This window comes from Rhinatrema bivittatum, chromosome 4 (genome assembly GCF_901001135.1).
Source record: "Rhinatrema bivittatum chromosome 4, aRhiBiv1.1, whole genome shotgun sequence".
Lineage (NCBI taxonomy): Eukaryota > Metazoa > Chordata > Amphibia > Gymnophiona > Rhinatrematidae > Rhinatrema > Rhinatrema bivittatum.
Window position 1 is genome coordinate 449,513,639 of NC_042618.1, and position 17,292 is coordinate 449,530,930.

The 17,292-nt window shown below is 45.7% G+C and overlaps 1 protein-coding gene across 3 annotated transcripts in view; it reads left to right on the forward strand.

Moving 5' to 3' along the window:
* CEP290 (centrosomal protein 290) overlaps nucleotides 1-17,292 on the forward strand; it is a 557,889-nt gene that overhangs the window by 48,449 nt on the left and 492,148 nt on the right. For all 3 annotated transcript variants that reach the window (XR_003856690.1, XM_029601651.1, XM_029601650.1), the window contains exons 7-9: nucleotides 2,454-2,507; nucleotides 3,746-3,898; nucleotides 3,988-4,170. Coding sequence is in view for 2 of the 3 variants with exons in the window: in XM_029601651.1 (XP_029457511.1) it covers nucleotides 2,454-2,507; nucleotides 3,746-3,898; nucleotides 3,988-4,170 (390 nt within the window). In the remaining variant the exon portion in view is untranslated. The remainder of the gene's footprint in view (nucleotides 1-2,453; nucleotides 2,508-3,745; nucleotides 3,899-3,987; nucleotides 4,171-17,292) is intronic.

Genomic DNA, 17,292 nt, shown 5'->3' on the forward strand with positions numbered 1-17,292 from the left:
AAAAAAAAAAGTGAATCTCTAGAAAAAAAAAAGCCCAAACTCGCATCAGAGTTGACCAAGCTTGCGCGACACACCTGCACACTGCAGGCGACACACTAACGTGTCCCGACACACAGTTTGGAAAGCTCTGCTATAGTGAATAGGCAACCAGTGTAGGTCTTTGAGGATTGGGGATATGTGGTCTCTTCTTCTAGAGTTTGTCAAAATTCTGGCAGCCGTGTTCTGCACCATTTGAAGGGGCTTAGTGAGTGCTGCTGGGAGACCTAATAGAATCGCGTTGCAATAGTCTAGCTTAGAGAAGATTATTGATTGCAGGACTGTTCTGTAGTCGTGAGAGTGGAAAAGTGGTTTTATTCTTTTTAGGACGTGAAGTTTGTGAAAGCAGTCCTTGGTGGTTTGACTAATAAATGATTTTAGGTTAAGCCGGTTATCTATGATAGCTCCTAGGTCTCTTACTTGTGATGTGTGAAAGCTGGCTGGTGGATTAGTGGAGATGTTACTGTTTTCAGGGGAGATTAGAATGAGTTCGGTTTTTGAAGAATTTAGTATTAGGTTTAGACTGGCGAGGAGGCCATCGATTTCTAGAAGGCACTTTCCCCAGAATTCTAGAGTTTTTGTGCAGGATTCTTTGATGGGGATGACAATCTGAACGTCATCTGCGTATAAAAAGTGTTTGAGGTTCAGTTTGGTTAACAGTTGGCAGAGGGGGAGAAGGTAAATGTTAAAGAGCGTAGGTGAAAGGAAGGAGCCCTGCGGAACTCCTAGAGAGGATGGGTAATGCTGAGATTCTTTGTTGTGTATTTTGACTTTGTAGCCTCTGTTCCCCAGGATTGATTTGAACCAGGCTAGTGCCATGCCTGTTATTCCAATGTTCGCTAATTGATATAGAAGGAGGGAGTGGTTAACAGTATCAAAAGCGGCCGAGAGGTCCAGAAGGATCAGCAAGTAGGCATGACCTTTATCGAGTCCCATGATGAGGTAATCTGTCAGTGATATAAGTAGTGATTCAGTACTTAAAGATTTTCGGAATCCATATTGGGTAGGGAATAATATTTTGTGTTCTTCGAGGTAGTCTGACAATCTGGAGTTGACTAATTTTTCCATTACCTTGGCTATGAATGGGAGGTTGGAGATTGGACGAAAGTTGGTAGGATCTTTGGGATTTAAATTCGGTTTTTTTAAGAGCAGTTTGATGGAGGCAATTTTCAGGTCGTCTGGATAGATTCCTTGAGCTAAAGAGCAATTGATAATGTCTATCAGAGCTTTGGAGATGGTATCTGGTATTAGCAGAAGTAGTTTGGATGGGATATGGTCAAATGGATGTGACGAGGGTTTCATTTTCTTCAATACTGTTTGGATCTCTGAGGTTGTGATGGGTTCAAAGGATTGTAGAGAGATGTCATTGTTCGGATGGAGATATGTGCTGGATGGCGATACAGTATTAGCCTTCAGCTGTGTTAGAAGGTTGTATATATTTTTTATTGAAGAAGAGGGCCAACTCCTCTGCTTTTTCAAGCGCTTGGTTGAGTGTAATGTCAGGTGTGTTGATTTGTGTTAGATTTGAAACGTAAGCAAAAAGGGCTTTTGAATCAAAAATAAGGTGATGGATCTTGTGCGCATAGAAATCCCTTTTTGTTTTTAATGTCGAACTCTTGTATTGGTGGAGGGCGAGTTTGTAAGCAGAGAGGGAGGTCGGTGATGGTGCTTTATGCCATTTGTTTTCTTTCTGTTGAAGAGAGAATTGAACAAAAATTGTTCAATTTGTTAGTTTTTTCTTATTGCTTCCTTGATCTTTGGGAAGTTATATCTGCTTTGAAAGTACTTTATACTGAAGGGGTAGAGGGTAGGCTCTGTCCTGATAATAGGATACCCTCACAGTTTTGGTCTGTCTCCACCTGCTGGACAGGAGGTCTGGACTGATCCGTGGTACTACAGGAACGAAAATTAGCAGGTAAGGACCAATTTTCCTTTTCTGAATCTACCTAGGGAATTTGGCAGGCTGGATTATATAACCTGTTTTAGAATTTATCCACAATGCCAGGATTTGCACCACTATTCTTGTGAATAAGTAAGCAGTTACTGGGCTGAATATTGCCCTCTCTTCAGCAGCCAAGCGTGCATGAGCTGTTTCACGTCGCTGTTACTTGTGCCTGCAATGAGAAGGGGCAAGATTAGGGTGGGGAAGGTCAAGTACATGCAGCAATCTCATTTTGAAATCCCCATGCATACTTTCCAGTGCACACTTACAGCAGGTGCAAAAGAACCCAGAATGTTCATATGCCTCCATTTTTCAAAGGGAAACTCTTCTGGGATTTTCTCTTTGAAAATCAGCTTGCAGACTGCACTTGCAGGCTCTCCCCATATGGTATAAAAGCTGCCTCCTAAGATTCTAATTATAGAGTAAAATATTTGGCATCTTAATGTAAAGTATTTTTCTTTTTGTGCCATCTTAGCTTGCTCTCCGTAATGAAGAAGCAGAAAATGAAAACAGCAAATTAAGAAGAGAGGTTGGTGACATTAAAGAACTGAGATATTTTAAGCCTATGGGACAGTGACACATGGTTCAGATATGTTTTTGCCTTGTCCACGGTGCACGTTATGTATTTTAAACTTATTTGTCTTAGGAGCTAGCTCGGAGACTTAATGCAGTATTACCTATGGCTCTGAGTCTTTTGATATGCACACTATTATGTTTTGGACCAAGCCAAGCTAGGAGAGCAGCATAGACTGAAGTGCAGTCCATGCCCATCTGGGAGGGTGTAACTGTGCTTACTGGATGAGATCAAGTGACATGGTGCTTGGGATTTTAGAAAGACTTAAGTAAACCCCTGCCCCCCCCCCCCCCCCCCCCCCACACCAGCCAAAAGAAAATGATTCGGAGGTAAAGCACGAAGGTGCTGCAAATAGTAAAATACAATGCTTACATTCTTTTGTGTAACTAAGTATATAAGGAGATTGCAAAAATCCAACTGTTGAGATATATGTTATATATATGTTATATATATATAACATATATATAACATATATATATGTTATATATATGTTATATATATGTTATATATATGTTATTTATACCCAATTGTTGGATGTAATTGTATATTTGTTTAATTGTTCAATCTGTTTGATGTAATTTTCTGTTCCTTGTTCTGTGTAAACCGAAGTGGTATGCACAAGTGCATGAACTCCGGTATATAAAAGCCTTTAAATAAAATAAAAATAAATAAATATGCTAACACATTATGTTGGCTGTGATGGTGGTTTTAATATAACCAGCTGTTCACTGGGAGTTAGTCTGAAACTACCATTTGTTTTACATACGTCACTAAACGCTGTGAAAACACACACAAATGAAATGTGTATTTTGTATTAAGAGTTTGATCCTCTACTAAATTAGAAATTTAAGTTCTTCAAGAGGCAAATATGGTTACAAATCAATGTAGTTGTAGTCCTCTCCATTCTTTTATATCTTTACTAGCTAGCAAAGACTGCCGCAGTTCTCTGCTTTGTCATGTGCTTTTTCACATTATCTGTTCTTTTTGCCTTCTCTGATTTGACTATACATGTGTTACTTTTCTTTTTCACTTTGTTCTCTCTTTTAATTTGAAGAAAAACCTTCAGAGGAAGAAGGTGAGGATCTGAGGCATTCAGAGTCCCTTAATACATCTCTAGTAGAACATATTCTACTCCTTAATTTGTTGTGGTGTATCTTTTCATGAATTATTAATATTTCTTTCCTTGCGAACAGAATGAACAGCTCCGTCAGGATATCGTTGATTATCAGCGCCAGATAGACTCGCAGAGGGAAACACTTCTGTCACGAAGAGGTGGAGATGCCGACTATAGATCTCAGCTCTCTAAGAAGAACTTGGAACTTGTGCAATACCTTGATGAAATTCAGGTTTGGATATGAAAGGTTTTAGCCATTTGGGTAACAGAACTCAAACTTCCCAACATGAATTAATGCAACAACTTTGTGCTTGCCTTTAGAGTTTGACTGAAGCCAATGAAAAACTTGAAATTCAGAACCAGGAAATGACAAAGAACCTGGAGGAATCTGTGCAGGAGATGGAGAAGATGACAGACGAATATAGCAAAATGAAACTTCTGGTGCAGCAGACTGATATGGTGATGGACCAGCTTCGGAAGGAAAAAGAGCAATTTCGGCTTCAGGTACAAACAAAATTGCCTTGCAAATTAATTGAGGATTTTTCCCCATCTGTTCAAAGTACAGTTATATTGTAATTAAAGATTCATCTCCATGCAGTTTATAAAAAGAAGATGACTCTGACATCAAGTGGTTTGATGTACTAAAGGTTTTCTGTTCGAACACCCGGATCAGTCCAGACGAGTGGGTTTATACATCCCTACCATCAGATGGAGGCAGAGAACAAAACTTTGAGGCACTGCTACATAACTGAGAGTGCTACCTGTAGTCATTTCAAGATTTGGCTCCCTGAGGTGTTAGGTTCCTTCGAGGGCCATCCCTTGGATGGAGCAGGGTGAGGGGGTTGGTGATCCCTGTTCTGACACAGCCCTTCTTGGCAGGGAGGGGTTGATAGCCAGGGGTCCTGGCTCCCTCACCTCCTCGGGCCCTTCACTCCCTCTGTGTCCCTGGCTTCTTCAGTGATCAGCCTCCAGAAGCAGGGAAAAAAAAAAGTAAAAGCACACCAGTAGCAGCTGAGAACAGGGCTGGGGCAGGCAGGCAGGAGGGAGTGTGCCAAATTGCCGTGGTTTATCAGGGCTGGGTGCTTCTCAGTTCAGTACCGGACAGTGTCAGTAAGCGCTTGTGTTGGCAGGGGCTATTTTTAGGCCTTACTGCATCTGCAGGCCCGACCGCGCTGGCATGCCGATTCCTGCGCAGAGCGGCAAAGTTTGTCGCGGCTGTGGTTTTAGGCAGGCTCGACTCGATTCGGCCTTGTTTTGCTGCGAGAGTGCCTCTGGGACGGGTGGGACCTCCGTGGGACCCCCAGGGGCAGCAAGGCACAATGGTGGTTGGACTGGCTCTGGAGATCCGGGTTGGGGGGGGGTGTTTTAGAGGAACCGGCGTCCATTTTGTCAGCACATGCAGGAAGTCAAGCATGTCGGAGCCTCGGGATTCACCTCCTTCTTTGTTTCCCGCTGAACAGGACCCGCTGGTGGCAGGGGAAGGAAAGAGGCTCAGGGAGTCACTGGCTAGGGCTCTTCGTTCTCAGATCCGGAGGAGTTTTCAATGGATTTTGTTCTTCTCCATAAGGCTTTTTTAGCCAGGGAGGGTTTGGAGTCCAAGAGACTATTTCCCAGGAAGTCCTGGTCGGCCAAGAAGGCTAGGGATTGGAGGCCTGTGGAGACAGGATGGATCCTGCTCTCATTGGGACTCGGACGGGCCGAGGTGGAGGAAGTTTCGTCGGAAAGGATAGATGAGGCTGATCAGATGCAGGGGGGGGGGTCTGGGTGGGGGGGGGGGGGTCCCCGGACAAAGACTCTGTTGGTGCTTTGGGGATACAATGCAGGATCTGGACCAGGATCCAGTGGATGTGTCGGGAGATCTAATGCAGGATCCAGATGAGGTGCCGATCATGGAAGGTGATGACCCACGGATGGTCCGTCTGTTCCGGAAGGAGGAACAGGGCCACTGATTTCCCAGGTATTGGAGGAGCTGGGGATTAAATTTGTCCAGGAGGATGCAGATAATGAGGGAGTGAACCTGGTCATGGAGGGATTACGGGGTCCCCATAAGGCTTTTCTTTTGCCGAAAAAGGTGAAGAAGCTGGTGGATCGGGAGTGGGAATCTCCTGAGGTGGGCCTCAAGGTAGCGAGGGCTATGGCGAGTTATATCCCTTGCCAGAGCAGACTTTGGAGTCATGGAGAATATCCAAGATGGATTCAGCTGTGTTTGTAGTTACCAAAAAGACAACTATCCCAGTAGCAGGGTCGATGGCTCTAAAGGATGTCTAGGATAGGAAACTGGAGATTCTGTTCAAGAGGCTTTTTGAGGTTTCAGCTTTGAGTCTTTGGGCGGTGGTGTGTGGAAGTTTGATGCAGAGAGCCTGCTTATGCTGGTGCAGAAGGTGCATGACAAGCAGTCGGGGACAGCGGCTGAGTCCACGCAGGTGGCCCGCTTGGAAGCAGGAGTGGCCTATGTGGCTGATGCTCTTTGATATGATCCGGACTTCTGCCAGGAGTATGTTCTCTGCAGTGGCGGTTCAGAGAGGCACCTGTGGCTGTGAAACTGGTCAGCGGACGAGTGGCCTAAAGGCCAGCTGTCGAATCTCCCCTTCAAGGGTAAGCTACTCTTTGGGGAAGACCTGAAGCAGCTCATGAAACAGTTGGGAGAGTCAAAGGGTAATAAATTACCTGAGGTCAGAAAAGCCCCTAAGAAGCCTTTTCCACTGTGAGCTCATTTTCTGGAGGTGCAGAGGTTTCGTGCGGGCAGGAGGCCTGGTCGAGCATCGCAGAAACAGAATTATGGCAGTCAGCAGCCCTTTTGGAGTCAGCACATATGGTGGTTCTCAAGGGGGCACCAGAAACAAGATTAGACAATGGAGGCGTATTGATCCATTCCTCCACGGAGGCTATTGGAAGGAGGCTGCCCCTCTTTTACAAGGAGTGGACTAGAACCACATCGGACCAGTGGGTCCTGGAGGTCATAAGAGATGGCTATGCCTTAGAATTTTCTCGTTCGCTCAGGGATGCCTTTGTAGTCTCTCGCTATGTCTCCCAGTGCAAGTGAAAGGCGGCGCAAGACACTACATTGGTTACAACTCCTGCACACCATTGTGCTGGTGCCCCCTCAAGAGAGGAGGCAGGGCCAGTATTCTTTATATTTCATGGTGCCAAAAAAGGAGAGGACTCTTTTTTGTCCATTCTTGATCTGCAGAAGGTCAATGCCTCCCTCTGGGTGCCGTGGTTTCAAATGGAGATGTTGTGCACAGTGATCAGGTTGGTGTGCAAAGGAGAGTTTCAGGCCGAGCACCAAAGGTTCCTGAGGTTTATGGTTCTGGGAGAACATTTCCAGTTTCGAGTTCTTCCCTTTTGGTTGGTGACGGCGCTGCACACTTTCACAAAGGTGGTGATGGCTCTTAGGAAGGAAGGTATCCTGGTGCACCCGTACCTGGACAATTGGCTGCTATGGGCAAAGTCTGAAGTGGAGTGTTGTCTCTCAGTCCAGCGGGTCCTTAAGCTCCTGGATTTGTTGGTCTGGGTGACGAACCTAGCAGAGAATCATTTGAAACCAGCACAGTCGTTGGAGTATCTGGGAGCATGCTTTGATACCCAGATGGGGAAGGTGTTTCTGACTGCGGAGAGAATTGCAGAGTCAGGTCCTTAGACTACTGCACCTGTTGTTGCCCAGGGTCTGGGATTACTTGCAGGTTCTGGGTTCCATAGCATCTATGCTGGAATTAGTTCCATGGGCCTTTGCTCACATGTGTCCTCTGCAGGGGGCTGTGTTATCCTGTTGGAATCCGCTTTCAGAAGAATTTCAGCTTCCTTTACCATTGCCAGAGGATGCCAGGTCCAGTCTCTTGTGGTGGCCGTCTCGGCGCAGTCTGGAGAAAGGGATGGATCTGGAAGTGCCCAACTAGTTTCTAGTGACCATGGATGCCATCTCTCTGGCTGGGGGGTGATTTATCAAGCGAAGTCAGCCCAGGTCAGTGGTCGCGGGAGGAGGTGACCTGGTCTATCAATCGGCTGGAAACCAGGGCAGTTCGAAAAGCCTTACTGGCATTTCTTCCGTTCATTCAGAACAACTCTTTGCGAGTGTTCTCGGACAATTTGACGACAGTAGCATACATCAATCATTAGGGTGGTACGAAGAGTCGTCTAGTAGTGGTGGAGGCGCACGAACTGTTCGTGTGGGTGGAGAAACATCTGGTGAAAATAGATGCTTTTTATGTCACCGGGGTGGACAATGTGCAGGCAGACTTCCTCAGCATTGTCTGGACCTGGGGGAGTGGGAGTTGTCTGCAGAGGCCTTCGCCTTGCTGCAGGCAAGGTGGGGCAAACCAGCAATGGACCTCATGGCGACGCCGGGAAATTCAAAAACGGATCCGTTTTTCAGCCGTAGAAGAGAGGTCGGATCGGAGGGCATCAGCGCTCAGGTCGGCCACAGGTGAACTAATCGGTTGCTGTAAGTTTTCACACCATGGCCTCTCTTCACTAGGTAGCCATTAGCTCTATAATTGAGCTTAGGTCGAGTACTGCAGCACATCAAGCTTCATCCGGGCAGGGTGATTCTGGTAGCACCCGAGTGGCTGCTCTGGCCTTGGTTTGCAGACCTGCGTCTGGCGGTGGACAGTCCTGTTCACTTGACCCATCTGTCAGGATGGCTACGACAGGGCCTGTATTTTCAGACTGCTGGATCGCTTCTATCTAGTGGCTTGGCTTTTGAGAGGCAACCACTTCATTTGAAGGGTTATTCAGAGCCTGTGATTGCAACCTCATGAATACTAATCGTGATGGTTGCAAGCTGGTTGGGTTGGGGAGTGCATTGTCTGGATCAAGTAGCTCAGGGGCTTTGGTCTCAGGAAGCGGCCCCGTTATCCATTAACAATTTTTGGAAATTGGGGCAATAAGATTAGCTGTAGATTTCAGTAACGCAGCGTCAGTCAGTTGATGATCTAAAAGCAAGTTTTATTAATGAAAAAGACAGAAAAAAGGAAAAAGAGGAACAAAGAAACGAGGAAGTAATTTGTTCCCCGGAGTAGCAGACAGTGCAACAATCGGTGTCCACTCTGAGCTACTCAGCTCCCAGCACTGTGCACAGTGTTTTTAAGCTTTTCACAATGTCCAATAAGAATGTCCTGACAAGCATTCTGGGTGTATTTTCTTCTTCCGGTCACCAATAGGATTCGTTACTTTAAGTCCAATCACGTACAATCTCTAGGGTGTTGGCTCCTTTCAGGAAGTGAGTTAACTAGCCAGAACTAGGCTCTCTGAAGTACATGGTCACTGAATATGTTACAGGAAACTCAGTTATACTATCCACACACATATATAGCCCTCGGTTATTTTCTTCCCTTTTATGGGGGAAGGCACTCATAATGCTTTCCGACAATGTGACACCAGTGTTCTATATCAGCAGACACAGAAATACCCAAAGTCTAGGGGTGTTGGAAAAGACAACTCTCCTTTTCCCTTGGGCGGAGGAAAATCTCCAACTCTTGTCAGTGGCTCATATTGCAGGTCAGGAGAATGTTCAGGCTGATTTTCTGGTTCCAAGAAAATGGATATTCAGCCAAGTTTCTTTTCAACACGTAGTGCTAAGGTGGGGCAAGCCTCATGTAGATCTGATAGCAATTTAGAAGAATGCGCAGGGAGAAAAGAGAAAGGGATTAGACATCCTAGTTCAGCCTTAGTCAAGAAAGAAATTGCGATATGTATTTCCCTCCGGCCACTAATAGGAAAAATTTTATGGAGAATAGAGTCTGAGCTCTCGCATGGTCCTAGTGATGCCAGATTTGCTGAGAAGGCCATGGTATATGGATTGGAAGAGACTGTAGATTGACCATCCTTTTCATCTTTCAGAGGCCCAAGGACTCTTAGTACAGGGTCCGTGGAAAATCATTGTCCGTTTTTATCTTGGGGCCACACAAGACAGAAGCAAAACGGTAGAATAAGCAATATCTTTTGGGAAAAATGATCCTGCCACCCACAAGAACAGATTCAAAACAGCGGAGAGAAAGCAAAATATGTTGGAGAAACTAAAGAATAAAGTGCTGTTAAATTAGACTTTTAAACTTAGCCAAGCAGGAACCAGGCAAGCTATTTAGCCCTTAGCCAGGCCACATGATGGCAAGCTTTTTGGCTCGGCGTATTTCTGAGTTTCAAGCTCTTTCCTGTAAGGATCCATATTTGTATTTGCAGCGGATTTGGTATTTCTTAGTATTCTGCCTTTCTTTCTTCAGAAGGTAATGTTAGTGTTCCTTCTCAATCAGACTATTTCTTTGCTAGTTTTCTCTTGAGATGAGTGTCAGGGCAACAGTAAATCTTTGGAATTTGCTTATTAAGTATTGAAAGGTTTCTAATCTTTTCTGGGCAACACAGGCTGTTTGTCTTGTTTGGAGGGTAACTTAAGAGGAAACTGCCTCCAAAGTTGCTCTAGCAAGCTGGATCATGAATGCAATATAGAAACATAGAAATGACGGCAGAAAAAGACCAAACGGCACATCCAGTCTGCCCAGCAAGCTCCCCCAATTATTTTCCCATACTTATCTGTTTCACCGACCACCAAGTTCAGGGCCCTTGTTGGTAACTGATTCGAATTTCCTGCCACCCCCTACCGTTGATGCAGAGAGTAATGTTGGAGTTGCATCAAAGGTAAATCATAAGGCTTAATGGTTAAGGGTAGTAACCGCTGCATCAAGCAAGTTACCCCGATGCATGTTTACCCAGACTGCACAGATCAATGCCTTGTTGGATGTTGTCTGAATGTAAATCCTCTCTTCCACATTTCCCCCTGCCGTTGAAGGAGAGAGCAACATTGTATATGCATTGAAAGTGAAGTATCAGGCTTAATTGGTTTAGGGTAGTAACCGCCGCAATAAGCAAGCTACCCCCATGCTTATTTGTTTACCCAGACTATGTAGTTCAGTCCTTGTTGGTTGTCTGAATGCAAATCCTCTTTTCCACATTTCCCCTTGCCGTTGAAGCAGAGAGCAATGTTGGAGTTGCATTAACAGTGTGAAGGCTTATTGAGTAAGGGTAGTAATCACCAGGTAGTAGCCATCGCTTTTCCAGCAAGCTACCCTGTTCCTCTTCTCTTCATTCCCATCCTCTAGCCTTTATGGATCCACAATGTTTATCCCATGCTCCTTTGAATTCCTTCACAGTTTTAGTCTTCACCACTTCCTCTGGAAGGGCATTCCAGGCATCCACCACCCTCTCTGTGAAGAAATACCAGTACTTCATGACATTGGTTCTAAGTCTTCCTCCCTGGAGTTTAAAATTGTGACCCCCTAGTTCTACTGATTTGTTTCCAACAGAAAAGGTTTGTTGTTGACCATGGATCATTAAAACCTTTTAAGTATCTGAAAGTCTGTATCATATCACCCCTGCTCCTCCTCTCCTCCAGGGTATACATATTTAGGTTCTTCAATCTCTCCTCATAAGTCATTTTTTGTAGACCCTCCACTTTTTGGTCGCCCTTTTCTGGACCGCCTCCATCCTGTCTCTGTCCCTTTGGAGATGCGGTCTCCAGAACTGAACACAGTACTCCACGTGAGGCCTCACCAAGGCCCTGTACAAGGGGATCATCACTTCCTTTCTCTTACTATATATTCCTTTCTTTATGCAGCCCATCATTCTTCAGGCTTTAGCTATCGCCTTGTCACATTGTTTCGCCGACTTCAGATCATTAGACACTATCACCCGAAGGTCTTTCTCCTGCTCCGTGCACATCAGCCCTTCACCGCCCCCTCCCCCCCCAATCAAATACAGTTCTTTCGCATTTCCACACCCCATATTCATGACTTTGTACTTCTTGGCATTGAATCTCAACTGCCATATCTTCGACCACTCTTCCAGCTTCCTTAAATCCCGTCTCATTCTCTCCACTCCTTCCGGTGTGTCTACTCTATTGCAGATCTTAGTATCATCCACACAAAGACAAACCTTACCTTCTATCTCATTTGCAATTTCACTCACAAAGATATTGAACAGGACTTGTCCCAACACCAATCCCTACGGCACTCCGCTTAACACCGCTCTCTCTTCAGAGTAAGTTCCATTTACCATCACACATTGTCTTCTTTCCGTCAACCAGTTTGCAATCCAGGCCACCACCTTGGCACTCACTCCTAAGCTTCTCATTTTATTTTCAGCATTTATGCTTTATGGCCGTCTGAAATCTGAGATTATTCATGCTTATTCTACTAGAGCTCAGTCTTCTTTCTGGGTGGAAGAAATTGTATTATGCTGGTGGATATTGCTAAGCAGCTATTTAATAGTCAATGTATTCTTTTCTAAGCATTTCAGATTGGATGTTTTTACCAAGAAAATGCAGTCTTCTTAAAGTGGCCTTCGCTTCCTCCCTCCTGAGCTAGTTGGGCTTTGGTACTTCCCACTTGTCTCGACTAGACTGATGTAGCAGGTTGAAATGGAAGGAAACATTTTTACTTGTTAGTTTTCTTTCCAGTACCTCCCAGGAAGCTGGGCTGCATTAAAAAGGAGAAAACCTTTGTTGTCAGGTTCCTAACATAGTAATGACTGCAGGAAAAGACCAAATGGTCCATGCAGTCTGCCCAGCAAGCTTCCCACGGCAGTAAATACTACTCCGTGCAGGTTACTCCATGTTTGTTTAAGGGTAGTAACTGCTGCTCTGTGCAGGTTACTCCCAGGCCCACTACTCCCATGCTTTCTTTCATTCTTTCCCATCCTCTAGCCATTTAGTGAACCAAAGTGTTTATCCCATGCCCCTTTGAAATCCTTCACGGTTTTGGTCTTCACCACTTCCTCCGGAAGGTCATTTCAGGCATCCAGCACATTCTCCGTGAAGAAATTTTTTCTGAATTGGCTCTAAGTCTTCCTCCCTGGAGTTTCAAATTGTGACCTCTAGTTCTACTAAATTGTTTCCTATGGAAAAGTTCTGTTGTTGACCATGGATTATTAAAACCTTTCAAGTATCTGAAGGTCTGTATCATATCACCCCTGCAACTCCTCTCCTCCAAGGTATACATATTCAGATTCTTCAACCTCTCCTCATAAGGCTTTCGATGGAGACCACCCACCATTTTGGTCGCCCTTCTCTGGACCACCTCCATCCTGTCTCTGTCCCTTTTCAGATATGGTCTCCAGAACTGAACATACTGAATTATCACTTCCCTTTTCTTACTTAGATATTCGTCTCTCTATTCAGCCCAGCATTCTTCTGGCTTTAGCTATTGCCCTGTCGCAGAGCTTTGCCGACTTCAGGTCGTTAGACACTATCAACCCAAGGTCTCTCTCCTGTTCTGTGCACATCAGCCCTTCACCCCCAACATATATACAGTTCTTTTGGATTACCATACCCCAGTGGCATGATTCTGTATTTCTTGGCATTGAATCTCTGCTGCCATTTCTTCGACCACTCTTCCAGCTTCCTTAAATCCCGTCTCATTCTCTCCACTCCTTCCATTATGTCCACTCTATTGCAGATCTTAGTATCATCTGCAAATAGACAAACTTTATCTTCTATTCCTTCCGCAATGTCGCTCAAAAGATGTTGAACAGAACCGGTCCCAACATCGATCCCTGCGGCACTCCACTTAACACCATTCTCTCTTCAGAGTAGGTTCCATTTATCATTACACTTTGTCTTCTATCTGTCAACCAATTTGTAATCCATGCCACCACCTTGGAGCTCATCCCCACGCTTCTCATTTTGTTAATGAGTCTTCTATGTGGGCAGTATCAAAAGCTTTTCTAAAATCCAAGTAAATTACATCGAGTGCTCTTCCCTGATCCAGCTCTCTTTTTTTTTTTTTTTTTGTCAAAATACTTTTTTATTAACAGGGAGGCAGCCGTCAGAGGCACCAAACACTAAACCGTAAACAATGTAAACAGTAGAAAACCAATACAGTGTCATTGAACAGTGAGGACACCAAGCCCCATACTTCTGCCCAACCCTGATTTTCCTTTTCCATTGAAAACACCCTCCTCCCAAACCCACAACCCAAATCCATGCATATCACAGACATCCAACATTCACATCCTACTCCTTACCCCCCCCCCCCACACCTATATGGACCAGTTAGACGTGTAACCATTGAGTCGAAGTCCATCTTGCAACTCCGTAGGGAAGGTGGAGACACAAGCATCCAGCATGCACAGTAGATCTTGTCGGGTTTTCGATTTCCGGCTAAAAAGTCCAGACGTTCCAGTTGCACCAAGGAAGCCATTCGGTTAACCCAGGCAGCAAGTGACGGCACCATCACCGGCTCCGTCCAATCCGCCAGGACTGTGCGACAGGCCATCACAATAGCTACACGCTCAAATTTAGCCTTCGAGCGGCCACCAAGAAGAGGACTGAGCGTTGAGCCATACAATATCACAGAACCTGTAACGCTTAGGGGGACTCAAGTGCAGGTGCTGATTACTGCAAAACAGCCGTCCAAAATGGTTGAAGGGACTAGCAAGCAAAGATCCTGTGTAGCAGGGTATCTTCCGTTATGGCACACTTAATACATAAAGGGGACGTGGTCAGCCGCATCCGGAACCGGCGAACATCATCATAATAAACACAGTGCAAGATTTTAAACTGCACTTCACGGAGGCTGATGTCAGGAAGCAGCCTATACAAAGTGGTAAAGCAAGCAGTTAGCTGAGCCCCCCTGATCCAGCTCTCTAGTCACCCAGTGTTCCACTTTTTGGGATCCTTTATATTTCTTAAAAGCTGCTGCTTTTGCTTTTATTATATAAGCCACTTCCTTTGTGAATCAGTTTGGTTTTTTATTTCTCTTACTTTTGTTTACTTTTCTAACATATAGATTTGTTGCTTTTGTAATTGCTCCTTTTAGTTTAGCCCGCTGTTTCACCTCTCCCATTTTCTCCCAGTCTTCAAGTTCCAGCTCCAGGAATTTTCCCATTTTGGCAGTCTGCATTTTTGAACTGCAAAACTTGGGTCTTCATACGACTTCTCCGTCAGCTATTTGCGATATGAAACCATACCATTTGATGATCACTGGTGCTGAGATGGGCACCCACCTGGACATTAGAGACATTCTCTCCATTAGTGAGCACTAAGTCAAGTATAACTCCCTCCCTTGTGGGTTCCATTACCATTTGTTTGAACAGGGCATCCACTATCTCTCTACTTCTGTTAGATTCTGCTGAAGGGTTTCTCCAGCCCATATCTGACAGATTAAAATCTCCAACAATCAACACATCTCCCTTCCTTCCCACCTTTTGTATGTCTTCTATCATTTCTCTGTCTAGTTCTTCTGTTTGAGTCGGAGGCCTGTAAACCACTCTGGTAAAAATGAATGCACCATCCTCTCTATTTTTTTTTTTTAGAACGGACCATCTTATACAGATGTATTACAGAGGGATAGATCCTTCAGTCCATCTTTGGTTGTTTTTACTCTTGTTCTCCTTTTATTAGCTGTCATTCCAGATCCTTATAGAACATGGACAGGTAGTGCATGGTAAAAATATTTGAAATTTTTTTCTTAATTTGAATGTTTATGCTTTGTTCAGTGCTGTGTTATAAAAACTACTGAGTTGTTCCTGTGCTGCACCACCTCTAATTAGTAGCAATAATGTCACCAAAGAAAAATATGTTCTCTGTTTCCATCTGCTGGTAGGGGGACAAAACCCACTTATCTCGACTGGTATAGCAAGGAAGGAAAATTAACAGGTGAAAATTTCGCCATTTGTATAATCCTTGCATAGGATAATTGCGTATTCCGCAGCCAAAATAAAATACCAATTACAGAGAAATTACTTTTTAAATTAAAAGTTCCCTGTACGTACCAGGATCAGTCCAGACAGTGGGTTATCTCCCCCTTCCAGCAGATGGGAGTCAATTAGAACTTTGAAGGATGCTTCCTTATAAGGTAGTGCACCCTCTATTAATCCTCAGTATTCTCTTGACTCCAGCAGATGACAGTGGTGGCTTTCGTTCCCCACTGAGATGACTAGAAAGCTATTTTAGGAATCTTCTCTATTTTCTTCAGCTTTCCTTTCTTTTGGATGGATCAAGTCTAATTAAAAAAAAAAATCTTTTGAATTTTCTGAGGGAATTATTTGGAGAGCTTTCCTGTAGCCTCCGCTCCTGTATTAGTGGGAGCATTCTATTGCTTGCAGGCAGTACTGTTTGCAGCTGTCCCCACCCCTCCCATCTCTGTTGTCTGGGTAAGTTGGTTTTTATTTCCTTTTGACAGGCTATTTCCTCTCTTCCTCTCTCCGGGGTGCAAGTCGGTGGTGCCGACCTCTCCCCCATGGCTGCTATCCGACCCGCTGCCCCTGAGAAGCCGTTTTCCTTAGGGCAGCTGGCACAGAGAGGCGTTATTCCTCTGTGCCTCTATCTGTGGGTCGCTGAGGGATAGAGAGAGAACAGGACTGAAGCGGAGGCTATTACCCGTTTCTTACAGCCACGAACCTGGTGAGTGTGAGGAAGAACAGGCTGAAGCGGAGGTTTTTCCCGCTTCCCGCAGCTTTAAACCTTGCCTGTTTCTCACGTTAAGAACAGCTAGTTCCCTTGCGGCTCCGGGGTTCCCCATGCTTCATTCGTCCAGGTGCTGCGCTTGTGGAGAGCCCGGGTCGAGGCTCTCCCGCGAGGGGATTTGCACAGCTTGCCTCCCTGGTGGGGAGGGACCCTCTCAACCGCCGGGCCGCTCTGGTTCTTCTGGCGCGCCTCGAAGCTCAGGGGCCGGCCCCGATCCAGCTGACCGCGGGAACGGCAGCCATTTTGTCTCCAGACTCTGCTGCTCCGGTGCTAACAGGAGAAGAGCAGGACACTCCTTTTTCATCTCAGCTGCCGGTTTTGACAACCGTTCCACTTCTGGAGCCTTTTCCTCCATCGGGGGATCTTCCCACTCTTCTTCAATTGGGGCCACCTCCGTTTTCCATGGATTTTGTTCTCCTGCTTCACAATGCTTACCTGGCCAGAATGGGCCAGCACCAGGAATTTTTGGTGGGACCTCCTCCTCCTAAGGTACCCAGAATGGCTGATTCCACTGAGGTCTTGGGAAATGCCCAGACCGTGGGGAGTGCCCAAGGGTCAGTGGTCCCGGGACCAGGGGTACCTCCGACCACCTCAAGCGCTCCGAGGGTCCGTTTGGTACACCCCTCTGCGGGGGGGTCTGTTCCTCAGCAGGACCTGGATCCGGATGAACCTTCAACTACGGCTCAATTGGAAGGGGGTGATCCTAGAGTCCTGCAGATCTTCCAGAGGGATGAGCTGGACCCCCTCATTCCACATATCCTACAGGAATTGGACATTGAGGCCCCTCAGGACCCGCCTGAGCCTAATCTACCAGCGAAGAAAGGGGACCCCCTTCTGGCTGGTCTACATCCGCAGTGTAGGTCCTTTCCTTCCCATCCCACGTTCCTTCAACTGTTATCCAGGGAATGGGATTTTCCGGCAACCTCCCTCAAGGTTGGCAGAGCCATGGATAAGCTATATCCTCTCCTGGATGATTTCCTGGACCTTCTTAAGGTTCCCAAAGTAGATTCTGCAGTCTCAGCAGTGATAAAGAGAACTACCATTCCAGTAACGGGTGGTGCAGCCTTGCGAGATCTTCAAGATCGAAAGCTGGAAGTTTATCTAAAGAGAGTTTTCAAGGTGTCCGCCCTGGGGGTCCGGGCGGCCATTTGTAGTTCCTTCGCTCAGCGTGC